We start from the raw sequence: 20423 nt of genomic DNA on the forward strand, positions 1-20423 counted from the left end.
AAATGAGAATTTGCTATCTTCAATACACCTGACATAAGTTCTCTTTTTTCTATTTCGAGAACAAAATCAGTACTAAAGAACCGATCATTTGTTCGCTTATATCTTGTTAGCAAATCCATTATTATACACACATTGATAAAGTCTAGGACCTCTGCAGAAAGTAAATACAACCACCTTATAAGCATCCATCACATTTCACTATCCCATGCATTTGAACCATATCCATCTCATTTTCCCCTAAATTACAGGAAATTAAGGCTAACTTGAAAATAAAAATATAAATATGAAGTAAACTAATTTCTAATCATAAAAGGAAGTTAAATATAAGTGTTGTAATGAATTATGATATCATTTGGTGACGATGAATACATGGGATTATCCCGAGAAAGCATTCATTGTCATCTAAAACATAAGAATGAAAATTAAATGACGAGGTATGCATCGATGATGGGCGTTAAATGATGCGAGACAGATGATTAGATTAAAGATGTGCAAGGAGTGCCAGAAATCCAAAAAAAATCAAACGTGCAACAAGTGCCAGAAATCAAAAAAATGTGACTGAGAAAACATCAAAAAAGTACACTATATACTAAAGATCAGTGGTTTCACATATATATAATAACAAGAGTGATATTTAAATTTGACCAAATAAGGAGTATAAGATACACCTATCTAGCCAATGAGTGTGTGTGTGTGTGTATGTGTGTGTGTATGTGAGAGAGAGAGAGAGAGAGAGAGAGAGATTACAGAGATCACCTGCTCAACTGCCTTTGAAAGCACCTCTACAGTTTGGTGCAATGACAAGAGAGTTTGATTGATCGCTTCATCAGCAGCCAATGCTAAGTCCTCAAACTGTTCAGGAGGATCAAAGATAATGCCTCCCATTGTGAATAGCTCTTTCAACGTATTCACAACTTCAACATTAAGATTCTCTTTCAACTATCAACACATAGAAAAACCACATTAATAACTCTTTTGAAATGATAAAAACAACTCCAATAATTGGAATTCAGAAGAATGTAGCCAAACAGCATCTTAATGTTGTAATATTTTGAAATGGGCCCTTTTTTCAGTAAAATACACCTTCTCGATGCCATTGCATTCTTTCAGTAGTATACAAATTGAAATAACCTTCAAATTGTGTCACTAGAATGGCCATAGGGGAATGGTGGATTATGGGGAATGCTTAGACATTTAAACATGTGATATTATTTTAGTTGATAACCATACAATTGAATATCCATATGCGCTAACAGTCAAAGGCTCACTATGTCGAATATCTAAACATTTTCAGCTAGTTGATGTATCCAGAAAAACAGTAATCCAAGTGAGTTCTACTTTAAATTTATTTTGTTTAGAAATACTATTAATTTATAAGGCAGGAACAATAGTCACCACATCAACATAACTTTGGAATCAATTTCAGAAAGACAAGGCCTGGATCTATAGAAAAAGTACTTTTTTGAATTCGGACCAGTCCAAGCATATATTGGGTTTGTAACGTCCACCATATTGATTCCAAACTTTAGCCTAGCATGATTAGTCTAATGCCTTGAACCAAACAAGTACCTACCAAACTTTTTTTTTCCCGAGAAATCGCAAATACCTACCAAACTTCTAGCAAAATCTAAAGAAATGTGCCAGCAAATAGCTATCCCCATGCCTAATATCTAAAAAGATTCCATCAAATGTTTCCTCCTCACCAGGTTTGTAGGCAACTGGGTGCATAAAAAGATAAAGCATAACAAATTAGGACAATAAACTTGTTTATAATAGTTATCACAACCTTATGCAGAATTATGTTCGACAACTCAGAGCTGCTATGACAATTGGTCTCATACTTGAGAATTTCTTGTTTGACTTTAACTTTGTCTTCATTACAGTTAAATCGTGGAGAGATCCGCACCTGCTTTGTCCTACAAAACAATCAATAGAAGCAATTAATTTTAAAAATTGATCATAATGCTAGTGAATTTTAATTTCCTCGATCTAGACTTGCCTTGCCCCAAAACGAAGAGTAGACAAGCTTTCTGATGCATTTAAGAAGCTTGGTGAGCAGCAACATAGAAGAGCCGTTCGAGAGTTACCACCCTGTTCTCATGAATGATGGCAATGTAGCCAATTAGAACTTAAAGGATTAAGGTCTCGGCCTCTTCAGAATCAAATTTTCAAATTTTAGTTCACATTTGTGAAGCAATACGGAAGAGATGTTATTTTTTATTCAAAATTGAAAAAAGCCGAATATGGAATTTGACTGAGATTTATTGAACTGTAGAACCTACCATTGTGAAAAAAATGTTAAAAAATAAAATTATGATTCCCATATGCATTGGAGTTAATTTAGAAGACCACATTTTTTCTAACAGTGATTCAGTGATATGTGTGTATATGCAGATATGTATTACACACATGCAAACACTCAGACATAAGCATTTGACTTAAAAAACAAAGTGTAGTATTTGTAGTTTGTGCTGAGTTTTATTCTAATTACAAACAGGAGAAATCGACACTAAATTTAAAATTAAATCAATAGCTTTCAATCTACTTAGGTCAGAACCCAACTGAAATTCATCCCATAATAACCACCATACGGAGGGCACTCAGTTTATGCCTTAGCTTAGTTAAAAATAAAAAAATAAAAATTTCCATCAAAATCTTAGTCAATGATGTGAAATAATACCAAAGAGTCTTGTAGGATACGAGTAAGCTTTGAGTCACGAAATGGAACATGGTTTGTCTTGTCTGCAACATAACAATGGAGAAAGTGCATAGAAAAACGTACAAGTAGTGACTTTATTGCCAAGTTCTAGCTAGGAAGTACCAACCAAAGTAACATGTTGAAGAAAGAATCAATGTTCATTCTAACTATGAAGTGAGGTACATGTACCACTTGTTAGAGCTTTAATAACATTTCCAAGAGCTGAGAGGGACTTGTTGATGTTCTTTGCTTCTTCGAGTACTCGTCCTTCAGCACCTGTTTTCTCAACCTTCTCATTACCAGCCAAGTCCACCAGAATCAGCTTCCCTCTCACCCTTACAAAAAGATTCCACGAGGGGTAAAGATAGATGAATTGCTAAGAATGAAGCTTACATAATCTGATCAATTATTTCTGGATCTACTGTCTAGAATCATGAAGGTCCTGAACTGTCGAGTAAAGTAAAATTATTCAACTATAGGAGAGCCTGAAGTCGAGAGCAATCACATGCACGTACCAACAAATACATTATTCTATTATAATGCATAGAAAAAATTGTTCATTCATTAAAAATTTTACAGTATCCACATATAATTTACAGTATCCACATATAATGATAGCAAGACAGACTGCAGGAGTTGGATGCTGATAAACAGTCCTATGGTGATGTTAGGATGGAACCACCAACTGAAAGAAAGTTGCAAAAAAGACCCACCCAACCACCCCTACGAGTATACCTCAAAAGAGCCACTAGAAAGCAACTTGCATTGAGGAACCTTACAATGTTCCAAGTAGTTGCTCTCTCCTGTTAATGGGCTCAAGGAGGATTCTTCACAATCACTAAATAGCCTCTTATATTTTTCTTTCATTAACATGGAAAAGAGCTTATGACGATATATTTATGCTTTGGAGATGAGAGAACAAGAGTCAATCATCTCTCTAAGCCATCCGTAGCCCACCCATCAACCCCACCCGCTACCTGCCCACCATTGCATTCCATCACAAAGCCCCATCCAGAAACCTATAGTCTCACCAGCAGCAGCCCATCACCTCCCATCATCACCTTCCGTAACCTGTTCTCAAAGATCCCCCACATCTGTCTCTCCCCATCCCCCCATCCCATCAAACTGCACCAGGTCGACCAGATCTGTCAGGCCTCTACCCTCTCACCTCTCTCATACTTCCCTCTACCCAGCAAACCATATAAGCTCCTCTCATCCCCTCCATCAACCTTTCACTGTATCACTGTATCCAAGAACAGACACAGCTATCCCCTACAGTATACCATAAAAATCTCACTCCCAGAATTTTATGCACACTACTTGAACATTATCCTCAAGATAACACCAATTGATGGAAGTACCCAAACTCATCTTGATGGCAAACCCAAAGAACCTCGAAAACAGCAAATTGAGGCACTACTCCCTGTTGCTAATGACCATGACCGACACCCTCGAGAGCACACCTCTTTCTCCAACCCCATATTCTCAAAACTATTTCTTTTAAGAGAAGGAACCATTTATCCAGGTTGGGGAAAATATACGAAGCAAGAGCGAGAGAGAGAGAGAGAGAGAGAGAGAGTACATAGGTAAAAAGAATCTAGGGCAACTCACAAAGTAAAAGAAAGAAGGGGATTAGGAATAAGAGGAATAAAGGAGGTAAATATTGCCCTTCGGGACAAGTCGATGTGTGGCTAACCACAGAGGAGGCGGTGGCAGTAATTAATGCTCAATATATATCATTTGGACCCATCAAGCTGGTTGCCTAGTGGCACTAACAGTGCGAGAGCCACGGGAGCCTGCAAGGGCATACCCTCTGCATGATTTGATTTTCCTCTAACATGAGATTTAGGGACAGCTGTGAGACCAACTTTGTTTTATGGGGTTGAATGTTAGGCGGTCAAGAAACAGCATCCTCATAAGATGAGTGTGGTTGAGATGAGGATGTTGAGATGGATGAGTGGCAAGACAACAGATAGAATTCGATATGAATATGTTCGGGAGAACTTGGGTATGGCTCCAATAGGTGATAAGATGATGAAGAGTAGACTTAGGTGGGCTGACCATGCTCAGCACAGACCTTGTTAGGAGGTGCAAGTTGGTTCACGTGAAGGGCTCGAAAAGGGCAAGGGGTAGGCCTAATAGGACATGGTTGGAAATAGTGATAAAAGATATGGTGACTTATGGCTTCACTGATGGTATGGCCCTTGACAAAGCAGAATGGCGTACTAGGATTCGTGTAGCCAACCCTAAATAATTGAGAAAAAGCTTTGATGATGATGATGAGATATAAGGAAAGAACAAGTGACAAAATCATCTTGTGGCTAGCTTTGTATTCATTCTATCCAAGACTTTACTGTGTCACTCTAAACCAAGAAGCTACAGCGGCAAAAAGCTATGAAATCATTACCTCACAGATGGTTTAATTCCCAAAATTTAGAAGGGGTCCAATGGAGGAAGAGATACAAGACTTCTTGGAGCTCTTAGAAATCCTAAATGCAACTCATGTATCTCAAAACATTATGACCATCTCCATATGGGATCTTCATCAACAGCTCCCACACCTGATCTACAGGGCCCATAAGTATGTGATCGAAGATACAAAGCTTCGATTGAGTGGTCCTTTCAATGGCATTGATGTGTAACACATTGCAGTGAAGGGGGATCCCTCTGCATAACAGGTGCATCACATGCAAGGAGGAGGAGATTATAAACCATCTATTCCTAAACTATTTGGAAGATAAGAAAATTTTGGCGCCACTACTCAAATGCTTTGATTGGTAACTGGGCACATCAAGATCAATTGAACAATTAGTCATGGTGTTCTTTCCCCCTCCATACCCTATCTTGGGTTATTCTCTTGAAAGTTATAATACTTGCCACCTTTTGGTGCATTTACACCAACCACACAGCAAAATCTTCAAAACTTGAGAGGCCTGATCAAAGAAGCTACTGGAACAGATTTTGGCAAGGGCAGTTTTTGGGCAAAAATACAGGAGTAGTTCAAATTACTCTCGATGTAGAGTTTTTGATGTAGGGAAAAATTGTTCTAATTTTTAATATTCTTTTAAATTTCAAAGGATGTATATTTTAATTTTAATTTTAGATGCTCACGGATTGCTAGTCCCCACCTTGTGTTATAATAGTGGAAGGGGCACTGATGTCGCTAGAAAGCAACAAGAGTAACAGCTAACAGCCAATAACTCCAGAGTTCATGAAGTACCAAAGGCGACCGCCCCCCCCCCCCCCCCCCTTTCAAATCTTCGTTTCTACCGGCTCGGCAAATAGAACGCTGTTTCCTTTTAAAATAAGATTTTTGAGCGATTATATGTGTTTATATTTTTATTTACTATTCATTTATTACTATTCATGGTTGTTGTTCATGGGCATTGTTCATGCGTTAATGTTCAAATTGGTATGTTTGGAATTCTTAATATTGTTTAAGGGTATTTTGGACTTCCATATTTAAATTAGGACATGGGTGTCAATTTCTTAATTGCATGGACAATTAATGTGCTTTGAACATTAAATAAATTTAAGAGGTGTGTGGGTGCCTAAGGAGGCTAGCACGTGTGTTTGGCATAAATTAACTAGAGAAGACAAAGCTTAGGCTTTGAACCCTAGCTTAGGTGGGGAGGAAACCTTAGGGTTTCTCCAAGTTTTTGCAAGTGTTTGGCTTGAAAATATTGTTGTTTTTGCTGTTTTTTAAATTCCCCTACATCAATATGGTATCAGAGCTCAGGCTTTCTTCAACAACTAGGCCAGGAGACTACATTCAAAGTCTAAGGTTTGCTGATTTCGAGCCAAGTTTTGCAAAATTCAACCTAGATCTTACTAATTTCAATGAGAGTTTGTTGATTCTCTCCTTGGGATTTGTGATATCGACGAACCCATGGCAACAAGAAGCAATCACGAAAAGGGGGTTTTCGTAGACCCACTTCGTGATCCTAGAGATGAAGGAATCGAGGCCCTTAAAAATTAAGACCCAGTTCGCAAGTATCTATCATAGGCAAGACATTGATCTTTATGCCCAAGAAGATGCCGAGTATAACCCTTTTCACCTCTATGCTCTGCATGAACAATCGAGTTAAGAGGAGAGTGATAGAATACCTAAATGTAAGGATAATCACTCTGGGGTTTTCTACTTGAAGGTGGACTTTTTTTTATTTTGGCACAGGTTGAATCTAGAATCAGAGGGATATAGAATGAGATTTGCCTCAAATATTCAATACATACTTAGATGAAGAATAAGATCGTCTAAGAGATTTGATTTATGATGATGAACAAGATTTCCATGTTAAACTGACCTTTGACGAAGGAAAAATGAATGACTCCAAGGAGAATCAATACGTAAAGTTGTTAGTTCAGTCACCAAAGCCAATGTTCATATGAAAGATGCACACATGGTATGTTTTAGGGCTGAGCCTAAGCACTTTCAACAGGGTTATATGGATGAACTTATGCAATATAAACTAGTTTATGTGAATGAACCAAGCGTATATATTATGGTCATTGTTTAAGAAAACGTAGGCGCCCGCCCAGGAACAGGGTTCCTTCACAATCCTCACAAAAATTGAAACCCCCCCCCCCCCCCCCCAACAAAAAAAAAAAAACCAAAACAACAAAAGAGTTGTTAGGGTAGGTTTTTAAGCCTTAAGGAGTTTTTAGCATAATTTTAGAGCCCCAAAATCCTCATGAAAACCTTCTTTCAAATATGATAGTAGTTTAAAAATATCAAAATCAAATCGATGTCGGTGCAAACCTTGTCTATTGGGTTGCCAAAAATCCTCAAAATCAACTACTACAAGCTCCAAATTCACCCATGAACTATTGACTTTGTTTAGGGAAGAAATCGAAAAAAAAAAAAAAAAAAAATTTATCAATCTTTTGATAACTCTCAAAAGAGTGGTTTTTGGGGAGTTTACCATAAAAGCCATGGTTTTTGTTTTGGGATTTAAAATACCGCCGAAAACCTTTTTCCCTAATTTTTATGGGGTAAAATTTATATTTTTTGACCTTGCCAAGATCCATTTGAAAGGTGTGGCTATGTGGAACTCAAGGTATTAAATTCAAAATTCTTTCTTTTATTTTCATTCCAAATACCTGAATTCCACTTACATGGACCACAATATATTGCTGAAAAATTAAAACAATGCCCTAGATACAACCTAGGATCTTTATTTTTACTGTCAAGAGAAATATAAACTATTCAGGAACTTTAAACTAACTTTTATTAAAAATTTTGGCACAAAATAAGTTCTTAAAAATTTATAGAAAATAAAACTATAAATAAATAAAAATTAATGAAAAGACTTATTGGAAGATACCTGGAGTTGCCCAATCAGGACTTGGTACACCCCATCCCCAATTCTCTGACCAATGGCACACTTTTGCTTCTTAAAGTGTTGCTGGAAATTCTATGATAGAAAAGCTTTGTAGGAAATCATTCTTCCTCCAGGGTTTTAGTGAGCTCAAACTAGGGTTTATACAAACCCTATGGGAACAAAATAGGGATTATCTTGAGAGTTGATCTCTCTCTAAGGTAAGCTTCTCTCTCCTACAGCCCACATCTATTTTTCTTCTAAGATAAAAATATATAGGAGAGAGAGAGGTGGTGTGGCTCTCTTTAGTTAAGAGAGAGAATTGGGAGAGAAAAGGCATGATAGAGAGAGAAGAATCCCCCCAATTTGGGGTGTGTGGGAGAGAGAGATGCCCCCCCCCCTTCCCTTTTGGTGCGTGAGGGAAAGAGAGAAGATCTTTGAGAGAGAGAGAAAATATATTGTGATGGATCTCAAATAGGTTCAAACTTGGTCTTTAAGTAAAAGAAAACCTAACTCCTAGTTTGAATAGAATTTGCCTTATCTAATTTCCAACTAAACCTTTTAGAATAAGTAAGAAATCTATGGGGTGAGCGATAAATCAGAGTTATCCATCCCAAAAATCTGCCATCATGATTTTGGAGGTGGAAAAATTAGGAACCTTATCCCCTTACACCTTGACCCAATCCACTTCTATTTAAAATATATCCAATAAAATTTAAACTTTATCTTTTTAAATTTGAGATCAACTTAAATATTTTCTAGATAAATATTATCTAGATCACTAGATCTCCTATAAGATATAAGAAACCAAATCTTATTAGATTTCCCATCTTAGTTTACATTTACCAAATCAAAAACATATTTAAAAAAGTGGGATGTGCCCCCCTTTCTCCTAAAATAAATGTGTGCCCCTTTTTGTTAACATATTTGGGCATACCACCCCTTTCTCCTAAAAATAGGGCGTAGGCGTAGCCCTTTTTTGTTTCAAATATTTGGGCGTGCCACCGTTTTGCTAAAAAAGGTAGCATGGTCCCCCTTTAGCAAGAAAATAGGGTGTGCCAAATATGCTGTACAAAAATAGGGTGTGATCCCTAGTGTGCACGGGGTGCTACATGTGAGACTAGATCCTTGATCCTACATGTGAGATTTAAAGTTCTGAAATTTTCAAAAATACCCTTTTATAAAAATTTACAGCAGAAATAATATTTTAAAATTCTAAAAAAATATTTAAAAAACAAAAAAACATTTATAATACCAAAATAAAATATGTTAGGAGTGGACTGGTACTAATGGGTCAAAATAAACGACAATAAGGGCTCTTCACTCGTCCCAAAAACTATGATCCACACCTGTTCTCTCATCCAACCCAACAAAATCCCATGACCCACAATCTCTTTGCATTGCAGGGGCTCATGATTGGCTTGTCAAAGTTGGATAATAAATAATGGGACCATGACCTTGGAATGTGGATTTCAGTTCCCCCCTTTAAGAGCAAGCCTAGCACTTGTCACTACGATGCAAAGGGGGATCTCTCGATGCACATGTACACATATCCCTAAATAGGGTTTCTTCCCATACGGCTATAATGTGTACATGTCATGCGAAAGTTTGTTGCACTTGCTCTCGTAAGCCTACAACAGCATACAAGAGACCACACAATTCTCCTGACCTACAAACATGATCCCTGAGAATCTCTCCGACCTCAAAAAGGAATGACCCACCCACTTCAAGCCCTTCTCGGTTATGTCACATGCCCAAAACCAAGGGTTTTTGACATAACCAAGGCCATATAAAATGCCCAACCCTTGGTAAGTCAATACACACACTCCCACTAAAATGCATATTCCACTATACATATCATTTTTACAAGCTCTCCAAGCCTTTAAAGGGCACAAAAACCCAACATCATTTTCCACCCTTTAGCAACTTGTAACGAAGCGATGCCTAGACACAGGACACCTTATGACCCCGCCTTGGTAGCGCCTTGTCGATTTGTGAAATTTTTCGCTTAGGCGGTTGGGAGGGCAAATTTTCTAACATTGATTACGGTTATTCCATTGATATATAATGAACCTCCAGGGTTTCCTAAAAGTATCTATGGATAAATCAATTGATTGTAAAGATACTATTTCAATGCACAATCATTGTGTTTTGATTAGTGCAATAACCTACAAGTCCCAAGATCGTATTTACTATATACGGGGTTGAAGAAGGTTGTAAGACTAACGCAAAATTCATCGTAGCATACATCAAAACTCAAAAACGAGTTTTTTCCAACCAAGGGAGAATGATGCAATGTAAAATTATTTTTATTATAATATTTATTTAATTTCAAAGGATGTGTATTTTAATTTTCATTTTAGGGTGTATTTTTAAGTTTTCTTAATGATTATAGAATTTTTTATATTATTATTTACTATGCACTAGTTACTATTCATAGGTACTAATAATGGGTCCTATTCGTGGGTTATTGTTCGTATTTTTGAAATTTTTTAATATTATTAAAGCGTATTTTGGTTTATGACGAGCGTTGTGCACGATGCACCACACAAATCACTCAATGTGCATTATGCACATGCAAAGTGTAACAATGTTGCCCGCACTTGTGACGAGCATTGTTCCGTGCACCATGAAATTTGCGCATTCTACAAAACACATGCACACGAAGCACTACATAAGTTCACTTAGTATTCGGTCTTGTGTACTGTTCACTGTGCACAACACAAATCATCACTCAATGTGCACTATTCGTATGCAAATTATAGGCACGTTGCCCATACTTCTGCACGAGCATTGTGCAGCCATGCACCATGCAATTTGCACTGCATTCCTAAAAACACATGCACATGAAGCACTTATGTTTAAGTTATGATGTGGTGTCAATTTCTTAATCATATGGATAATTAATGTCCGCTTTATTATTATTGTCAAAGACTTTACCCAACTAATGGGATTAGCTATACGAATCCTAATCTGTCATTCTGTTCTATTACGATTCATAGCCTAAGTGAGGCCACAAGTCCCTATATCTTTTCTCACTACTTCCAACCATATCCTTTTATGCTTACCCCTTGCCCTTTTTGAGCCTTCCACTTGAACTAACTCGTACCTCCAAAGAGGTGTTGTACTGGATCTACGTCACATATGGCCAGCCCACCTAACTCGCACCTCGAATGTCTTTATTTCAAATTCTTTCCCTACTTGCTTTGCCACTCATCCATCTCAACATCCCCATCTCTGCTACACTCATTCTATAGGTATAATGTTTTTTGACTGGCCAACATTCCGCTGCATAGAGCAACGCCGATCTTGAAGTTGTCCTACAGAACTTTCTATTCAGCCTCATTAGTATGCAGCGATCACATAAAATTCCAGTTGCACATCTCTACTTCACCCACTAAGCTCTAATTCTATGTACGACATCTTCCTCAATCTCTCCATTTTTCTGGATGATCAACCCAAGATATCCAAAATTCACTTTTTTTGGTATTTCCTGGCCGTTGATCTTAACTACTTCCTCGTCTCTACTCCTATTATTACTAAACTTGCATTCTATTTACTATGTCTTAGTATGACTAGTTTTAAAACCTTTAGATTCTAGAGCATCCCTCTAAAGTTATAATTTTATGTGGACGTTGTTTTGGGTCTCACCGATCAAAACTGTGTCATCTGCAAACAACATGCACTACGGTACGTCATCTTGTAGGTACCTAGCTAGTAGTTCACAACTAAGACCAAGAGGTATGGGCTCAATGCTGGCCTCTGATGTAGACCTATTGTCATTGAAAACTCACGTGTCCCTCCACTAGTTGTCCATACACTAGTTATTTCTCCATCTTACATATCTCTTACCAAGTCAATGTAGTGTCTAGACATTCATTTCTTTTCCAACACCCACCAAATCAAATCTCGAGGTACTCTATCATAAGCTTTTTTTATAACAATAAAGACAATGTGGTGGTATTTTCCTTTATCAATCAGTTGCTTAAGTAAGAAAATAGCTTCAGTTGTTGACCTCCCTGGCATAAAACCGAATTGGCTTTTGATACACTTGTTTTATGCCTTAGTCAGTGCTCAATCACTCTCTCCCAGAGCTTCACAGTGTGGCTCATTCCTCCATTTATCTGGCATTTTCTTTATTCTCAATACCTTGTTGAATAGCTTATTCAGCCAGTCAATGCCAATCTCACCCATGCACTTCCAAACCTCTATCGGGATACCATCTGGTCCTACAGCCTTTCCTATCTTCATGCTCTTCAAAGCTTCTTTCACTTCCGATATCTTAATCCTACGAATGCATCTATGACCTTCGCGCTCATTTGTGTCAACGGTTCCTTCTACTGTTGTGATCCCATTGTGTTCATCATTTAATAATTTTTTAACTCTCCACCTTTCATTGACCTCTTTATCCTTCACCAAGACCCTTTGATCATCACTCTTAATGTATTTAATATGGTCTAGATCTTTACAGTTTTTCTCTCTCTCATTTTTGCTAATTTGAAAACATCTTTTTCACATTTTCTTGTTCCCAGTTTTCTATATCGATTATCATATGCCTTAAGTTTAGCCTTACTTACTATTTGTTTAGCATTTTTCTTAGCATTTTTATATTCTTCTAAGATTTTATCATTTCTATTACACTGCAAAGTTTTATAACATGACCGTTTTTCGCTAATAGCCTTCTGAACCTCATCACTCCACCACCAAGTTTTCTTATTGAAATTTTTTCCCTCTAGATTCTTTTAAAACTTCTTTTGTCACTTTCTTAATACAGACAGTCATCTCATTCCGCATAACATTGAGCTCAGGTTCAAAGTTTCATCTTCCTTCATTACCCTTCTCTTCCATGTCCTTATGCAGATGTCCATAACTATGAGTCTATGTTGGGTAGTCAAACTCTCTCCTAGAATAACCTTGCAGCCTTTACATAATAGTCGATCTACCTTCTTAACTAGGAAGAAGTCCATTTGGCTTTTATGTGATCCACTCTTATAGGTTACACCAAATGTTCATCTTGCTTTTTAAAGGAAGTGTTTGCTATTTCTAAGTCATAGGCCATAGCAAAATCTAGAATAGCCTCACCAATCTCATTTCTTTCCTCAAACCCATATCCCCCATGTATCCCTTCATATCCTCAACTATTCTTCCCTACATGACCATTTAAGTCCCCTTCTAAGTTCTCTCTCCATTTGGTAGGTCTACCCATGTCCTCCCAAATTCGTCTCTTGATTCTATCATTTAATCCTACTTGTGGTGCATATGCACTAATTACGTTAATATCATTTCTCCTAATACAAGTTTAATTAATAAGAGCCTATCACCTAAATTAATGTACCCTTGGACATTAATTAAATATTATTTAAGAGATGGTGGGAGCCCTAGGAGGCTAGCACGTGATGTTTTACATCAATTAACCTGTGAAGACAAAGCTTAGGCTTTGAACCCTAGCTTTCGGTGGGGAGGAAACCTTAGGGTTTCTCCAAGTTTTTGCTTGTGTTTAGCTTGAAAACCTCTTTACTTTTAGTGTTCTTCAAATTGCCCTATTTCAATTTTTTGTGGCAAAGTGGTAACAAATTCTTAGCCTTAAACCTAAGCACAAGGCCACTGTCCACACTCCCCCCCTTCCCCCAACCAAAGCAAGAAGTAGTGAAGCTAAACCTTAATTGTTGCTCTCTTGGTCACCCTAGGCCCACACAGACTAGGGATGTTATGCAATAGTGCTACTCTTTTTTCAGGCCCTATTCAGGTTGCAAATTGAGCTACTTCTAAAGCAAGGGTGCCGCTAGAAGGCCTAAGACATTTCTGTGATGGTTGGAACCACTCTTTAAGTGGAAGGGGACTAACAAAATGTCACTATTCGGGCTATCAACAAGAATTCGGCACAATGGAAACTACTTCATATCTTTGGCCAAATTCAAGAATTTAAGAGGCTACTGGGAATCTCCTTCAAGCATGTGGAGGGAAGCAAACATGTAGGGGAATACGCTGCTTGTAGTCCTAAGGCCTAACATGGAGAACAATTTTCAGGTTCCCCCTCATGCTTACATCTCCGTCTCCTTTCCCCCCCTCTTCATCTTTACCTTCTCTATTTCTAGTCCTTTTACCTTTTAAGTACCAATTTTGGAAGCAGAATTTTACACTTAATACAATACACTCAACTTCTTCCAAAAAAAGGGACATGATCTTATGAAATCCAATTTTATATAAAACAGGCAGTAATCAGATCTCCATCATCATTGGAATACAACAAAGTGTGAAGAGGATAGGCAACAAGTTCAAACATTGCCTATCAACATCCTTGGTAAGACACCATCGTGAAGATTAGAGTCCTATACACGTCTTGCACGACCAGTTCCTATAGGATCATTGCATAAACATTAAAACCATAAGATCACTATCTCTAATAATGTTGCCACTTTATGACTCATTTCAAGTGCCGTGATTATAAGCAAGATAGCTGCACTTCTTAATCCTTTTTATTTTGTCATTATATTTTCATGGTCCATTCATATCAAGGATTTATAATTTCAAAACCACATATACATGATTGAAATATTCCTCTGTAAAACTACAAGCCCATCATTATAGTTATTGAATACATTCTTCAGTATCAAGCTAACAATAAAGGATCCATACATAAATTAAAATGTTTAAACTAGTAGATTATCATCAATTGGTACCACTTTCATAGTGAAGCTATATTTCCTTTTGGAATTTGTCTGGCAAATATCCCACATTTTCATGATCTTAAGTATCTAAAAGTGCAAGCGAATGCAGAGATATATGAATGAGATGAACATAAAAAGTGAGAAAAAGAAGTACATTCCCCCAGGCAACTAAATTCTCAAAAAAAAGATAATATAACCGCATGCATTATATTTGGCCCATATAAGTACTTCGTCAGTAAAATACTATCCTGTACAAATCATCTATATCAATCCACAAGTAAAGGTTGTTAAAATGTCCAAATTCATTTTCCTATTGTGCATAACAAAACTGTTGAAAAGGAAAATAAAGTAAATGTTACCTCTGATCTGTTTCTTGAATAGAAATAACGAAGATGCAGTGACTTCGGCTACTAGCCATGTTCATTTCTGTCTGCTGTTAAAGTGGCATCAAGTATCAAGATTTTTTTTTCCCCCTTGTGTATTCAGGTAAGTTGAGGCAAAAGCAAATCTCCACAAAACAGTTTGCTTCTAAGCATGAATCAGAAATATATGGATACGTGTCTCCCCAACAGCTCTATTAGCGATTCCCTCCTATATCATGAATCGTCCAAAGAAAAATAGTAATATCAATGACCATACTGCTGAATATAAAATCATAGTATTCAATTGCCAAACTATTGATCTAAGAACAAAAAGAAACTAATATAAAATTATCTTACAGAAAGATAGCTCAATGCTTCCTCTGGGTTGATAATACAAATCTGGCAAGCAATGGAGAAGTTACAAGCTATAAAACTTTAAGGTTTTAATGCACATATGTGTTAATAGAAATATAGCATTCCATTTCTTAATTTCACCAACAGTAGCCCCAAATTACATTCTGTTTAAGAAGAAAGGGAACAACATTCAATATTTACAACTTACCGATCCCAAGTCCACTACATGTTAATCACTTAATCGAATAACCTTACAAAACCAGTTGTAACAAGAGCAACAATAACTTGAGTGGCTTGGAAAGTGAACCTACTTCAGTGGTTCCCAAAAGAAAGATTCCTTGTCCCTTGATTTCCTTCACTTGCACATAGTCGTTTGATGTGTCAAAAAGGTCTCTACAAGATGGAGATCAATGTCTAATTTGTGCTTACCTCTCAAGAAAATATGAGTTAAGACTCTCAAAACATGCTTTTATTAATAGTAAGAGAAATAGTCAAAAGAAAATGAAGTGCAGAGAAATCACATATTGCATTTGAGTTCAAATATGTGCAACATAGAAAGGTGTGAATAGATTAAACACCCTCTGAGAAAGATTCTGACCTTATTTTCTCCATGTAGATTTCCACCTAAGGAACCTCATGTAATTTAGTCAGAGTAACCAGATATTCTGCTAGAGTAAATGATAACATACATCTTGTTGTCAAGAACATCTTACCATGGATAACTTGACTGTGTATTTGGCCACTCCATCAACACACTTGATGGACTCAAAAAGTCCTTCAAATACTCGTGGAAGTATTCCCTTTTGTTGCTCATCACACCCTAGTATACTTGGACCCTGCTTCAAGAGAATCACTAATGCATCTTATATAAAGGTATTTAGAACAAACTAAACTATTCATACTCTTTCCTATATTTAAATATTATTTAGGTCATCATTTCACATAACTTTTACTTTTATGGAGTTTACTCAGGAGTGAAATGACTTCACCTCCATACTGTAGGTCTTCCCAGCTCCAGTCTGTTACAAAAACATATGGAAGGTAGAAAATCGATCAACAAAATATTTGTAAGCCATTAAACTATATTTTCAAAGGAGAGGTTGTTAGACAGACAGAGAGATTGACTGATTGCTAAACAGATAGATAGATTGAGAGGGAGATGTTGATTTGTCGAAACTCTGTCAAAAACTTGTCAAAACTAGAGAGGAAGAGAATGTTCGACAAATTTGAGACTTTTATCAAAGAAATAAAGGAGGGGGTTGTCAAAAGTTCAGTCAACTTGGCAAGTCAGTCCTAGCTATGAATTCCAAGCCTTTTACTTCTTAGATGGCAAGATGAGTCAACCTATGTGTCATTGTAAACTAACAGAAACTTGGTAAAACCCAGTCAACTCAGCAAGTCAGTACAAGTGTTGGATGTTAAAATGGTCCTCAAGATGACAAGATCAGTTGAGTCAGCAACAATAAAAGCAATACATGCATACCGGATAAACTCACTTGCATACATTTATTTAATGTCCAGTGTGCAAATGGGCAGTTGATGCCCACATCCTAACGAGATAATTTCAATCATTACTTGCATTTTTCCTTTAGTAAAAGTTCTTTACACGATTCCACAAAAAAACAAATTATATATAATATGATCAACAGATGCATGCTTTATATAGAGATCTCAATACGTCTCCCCTTGATGTTTAGTTTTTAGACCAAAACATGGTACTGGTGGATGGAATTTTAGAACCCATACTTTAGGAAGCAATCTTCTTTAGTAGTAGCAGTTGTTCATGTTTGTGGATAGCACTGCTATTCCCAGAAGTGATTTCTTTGCTGTTAAAGAACTTAATTTCAGTAAAAGAGTCCAATAAGAAAGATATCAATATTAATCCTTTGTTGCCCTAACCTAGAATAGAAGAATATCATGACAGATCAATGCCCTTATGCATGTGTTAAACACATTTTGCATGCGTCAAGTGCTTTCCAGTGCAAATTAGTTGAAGACAAACATAAATAGAGCCAAGTCAGAAGTTGTAACCATCTCAAAGATCCCATGATCCCACTCAATAAGGAAAATGTAATATCTTATCATCAATCATATAAAGATTATTATTATTGGGTCTAGCGGGCTCCAAATAAACCTCAAAATTCACACTTTTGTACAGTATACAGAACCCCAAAAATGATTTATAACAGCAAGGTGAAATTTTTATCACCATGCTCATTCTTTAATATACCAATGCTGATTATTCAGGTATCAAGAATAAAGATAAATATATATATATATATATATATATATATATCTTAGGGTACTCACACTATGGAGTAATTTATCATTGTACTCAATAATTTTGGACACTTCTATACCCTTGTTTTGTACATGGAGTATTTTTTTAGTAAGGGAATTTTTGGTCATTAGGAGGGGCGTGACGTCATCCACATGGGGTATGGGGTGTGACATCACCCCATGTGGATGACGTCATACCCCTCTTAATGACCAAAAATGCCCTTACTAAAAAGACTCCATATATAAAACAAAGTTATATGTGTCCAAATTTTGTTGAATACAATGACAAATTACTCTATAATGTGAGCGACCTAACATAACCCTATATATATATATTTATATATATATGGTAGAAATGTAAAAGAGTACTTTGAAGTAAGCCAATTGAAACACTAATAAATTCATATACATGGCTGTGAAATAAATATCCATCCATATAAGAGATAGTAATACGATTACCATCAAAAGATCAATCTACAAATCATACCAGCTATAAATTCTTTGGGAATCATCTGATGCTAAAGTCCTAACATCAATGCTAAATTGCTAATATCGAGCTAATCTATGTATCATATCATGTTCAATAAGCAAAACTGGGTAAATGACTACAACACAGCAATCAATAAATGATTGACGAGGCTCAGCATCACAAACCAATGCATAAAGCACTAGAAAACTACAGCTTAACCTGTCCATAAGTAATGATTGTTCCATTAATTCCATTTACAGCATCTGCTCAAGACAAACCACAAGCATGAAAATAATCAGGCCTCTGAATATTCCATACCGTATAATTTGCATATACAAGGTTAGTAAAATTACAAAGCATATCAATATCTAAAATGTATTTCGTCTTTATATAATTTTCTGTAGATTTCAATTTTTTTTCCATGGCAGACCTTTGACTATGGGCTTTGCCATGAAGTTGTACACATCAGCCTGCGTTGATCTCTGATAGAATACTCTATCAAAGGAAAATGCATGCTCTTCCTCCTTTTCGTCCTACCAAAGACAAAAACAAGTCTATTTGATCCATTTCCGGAAACATTTTAGGATGATGCCTACCTGATAAGAGATCTTAGCAATAACAAGTCAACCTTGAATAGAAATGACTCTTCATCCATGATTTGGAAGCAAACAGAATCACTTCCCTCTCGCTTCTCCCTTGAATTAAATGGTCGAAATCGCACAGAAACAGTCACATTTGACATCTTGACAAGATTGCTTCTCTTATGAAAAGAATTTTCAATCCTGCAACAAAGTTTGCTTGAAAATCAATTTATCAGTAAAACTTGAAAATCAGTTTATTATTAAAAAATATCATTCATGAGACGTGAAAAACTGAAAAACCAGAGTTCTTATCAAAATAACTTTAATTCTGAAACAGGAACCATACATAAACCGCAAAATCTTAGCTGCAGAAGCTCTCTGTTTCTGTAATCTGGATCAAGCTAATGATTTTCAAAACGATCACTTCAAAATCGATTTCTGTCAAGATACATTTAATCCTCTAACAAATTAACAGCGAAACAGATTTCCTATAAAAATGACTTTCATTTTGCAACAACAGTGAGCATCAGCAGTAACAAACATTTCTGCTTCCGTTAACAAAGGATCAATGAAATAATTTCGAAGCAATTTCTTCAAAACCAATTTCCTATCAAAATCTGGAAAAATTCAATGACGGACCCAGACTGTCTACTTTAATAACTCCTATTTTGCAACAAAAGGTTAAGATCTTATACGTGAAGGTGGGGAAATCAAACTCGGAAATGATCCTAGGGTTTCAGATTGAGCTTGCATACCTTGGAATCTTGGTATACAGACGATATCAAGGAAGCAGGACGAACCTTACCCGTCAGATAATGTCTGATAAAACATGAACGATGCAAATGACCTATTTATAGGATTTTGAAGCTTACTCCCGCCCTTTTCAAATCCAGATTTAAACAAGCGAAAAAGAAAAGGGTGGTTATATTATGTTTGGTATAAGGAAGTTTCAGTCGTTAAATTTAAAAGCAGATGGTTAGAAATGCACTATAGACCAAGCTCAATATTCTAAAAAAAATTAATCAAACTTTGTACATCACCCAAAGCTGTTGGATTATGCTTTTTTTGTACTAAAAATAAATGGTTTTAAGATATAATATTTAAAGTTTATACAATATGCAAACAGTTCGGTTGAAGAGATTATTTCAACTTTCGTTGTCGAAAGACTGCCCTATCCTCGCAATCATGTGCAGGAAAAAAGACTTTTAATTTCTAAATGTAGATCGTAATAAGTCAGTATTTTAAGAGTTTCAAGCGCTCATCGATCTACTCAATCTATAAATGTAGATCGTAATAAGTCATTATTTTAATATTTTCAAGTGGCTCATAGATCTAATCAATCTATAGTATGCTTAGATTTTAAAATTTTATGAATAAAGATAAAAAAGATTTGCAAATTATCGTAAGGTCTTGGACACACGTTTCTAATCAAACTATATCTTCAGCCAAAATTTAGAGGTAGTGTAAATAAGATGTCATAAATGCACTTTTCAAAAAGCGGACCATTACGCATAATTGGTCACCAGCCAATTCTGAGTTGAATCCAACAAGTTAATGACTCGGCTTGACCAACTTAAAAAATTAAAAATATATAAATAAAAATAAATATTAATTTATGCAACATCCCCAATATTTTTAAAATTTAAAAATATCGTCAATCTTTTATATTTAATTCCATATTCTATTTTTTAAG

General features: G+C 36.2%; 1 protein-coding gene across 16 annotated transcripts in view; it reads right to left on the reverse strand.

Moving 5' to 3' along the window:
- LOC18430406 (ATP binding microtubule motor family protein) overlaps window positions 1-19670 on the reverse strand; it is a 50125-nt gene extending 30455 nt beyond the window's left edge. For 2 of the 16 annotated variants that reach the window (XR_016041700.1, XR_016041699.1), the window contains exons 1-16: window positions 19536-19661; window positions 18778-18931; window positions 18580-18682; window positions 18369-18412; window positions 16390-16419; window positions 16114-16236; window positions 15999-16024; window positions 15712-15793; window positions 15404-15445; window positions 15242-15275; window positions 15044-15110; window positions 2888-3033; window positions 2681-2742; window positions 2000-2091; window positions 1842-1916; window positions 757-939 (exon numbers count right to left, since the gene is read on the reverse strand). Coding sequence is in view for 9 of the 16 variants with exons in the window: in XM_088848463.1 (XP_088704589.1) it covers window positions 757-939; window positions 1787-1916; window positions 2000-2091; window positions 2681-2742; window positions 2888-3033; window positions 15044-15110; window positions 15242-15275; window positions 15404-15445; window positions 15712-15793; window positions 15999-16024; window positions 16114-16236; window positions 16390-16419; window positions 18369-18412; window positions 18580-18682; window positions 18778-18931; window positions 19536-19561 (1344 nt within the window). In the remaining 7 variants the exon portion in view is untranslated. Of the gene's footprint in view, window positions 1-756; window positions 940-1786; window positions 1917-1999; window positions 2129-2680; window positions 2743-2887; window positions 3034-15043; window positions 15118-15241; window positions 15276-15403; window positions 15446-15711; window positions 15794-15998; window positions 16025-16113; window positions 16237-16389; window positions 16420-18368; window positions 18413-18579; window positions 18683-18745; window positions 18932-19076; window positions 19169-19485 lie in introns of those variants that run through there. The other 14 variants (XM_088848462.1, XR_016041704.1, XR_016041701.1 and 11 more) reach the window with 14 other exon arrangements.
- Between the last annotated feature and the right edge of the window lie 753 nt (window positions 19671-20423).

The sequence above is a fragment of the Amborella trichopoda genome, chromosome 9 (genome assembly GCF_054954075.1).
Source record: "Amborella trichopoda isolate Santa Cruz 75 chromosome 9, AtrichopodaSantaCruz75HAP2 v2.0, whole genome shotgun sequence".
In the NCBI taxonomy this organism is placed as follows: Eukaryota; Viridiplantae; Streptophyta; class Magnoliopsida; order Amborellales; family Amborellaceae; genus Amborella; species Amborella trichopoda.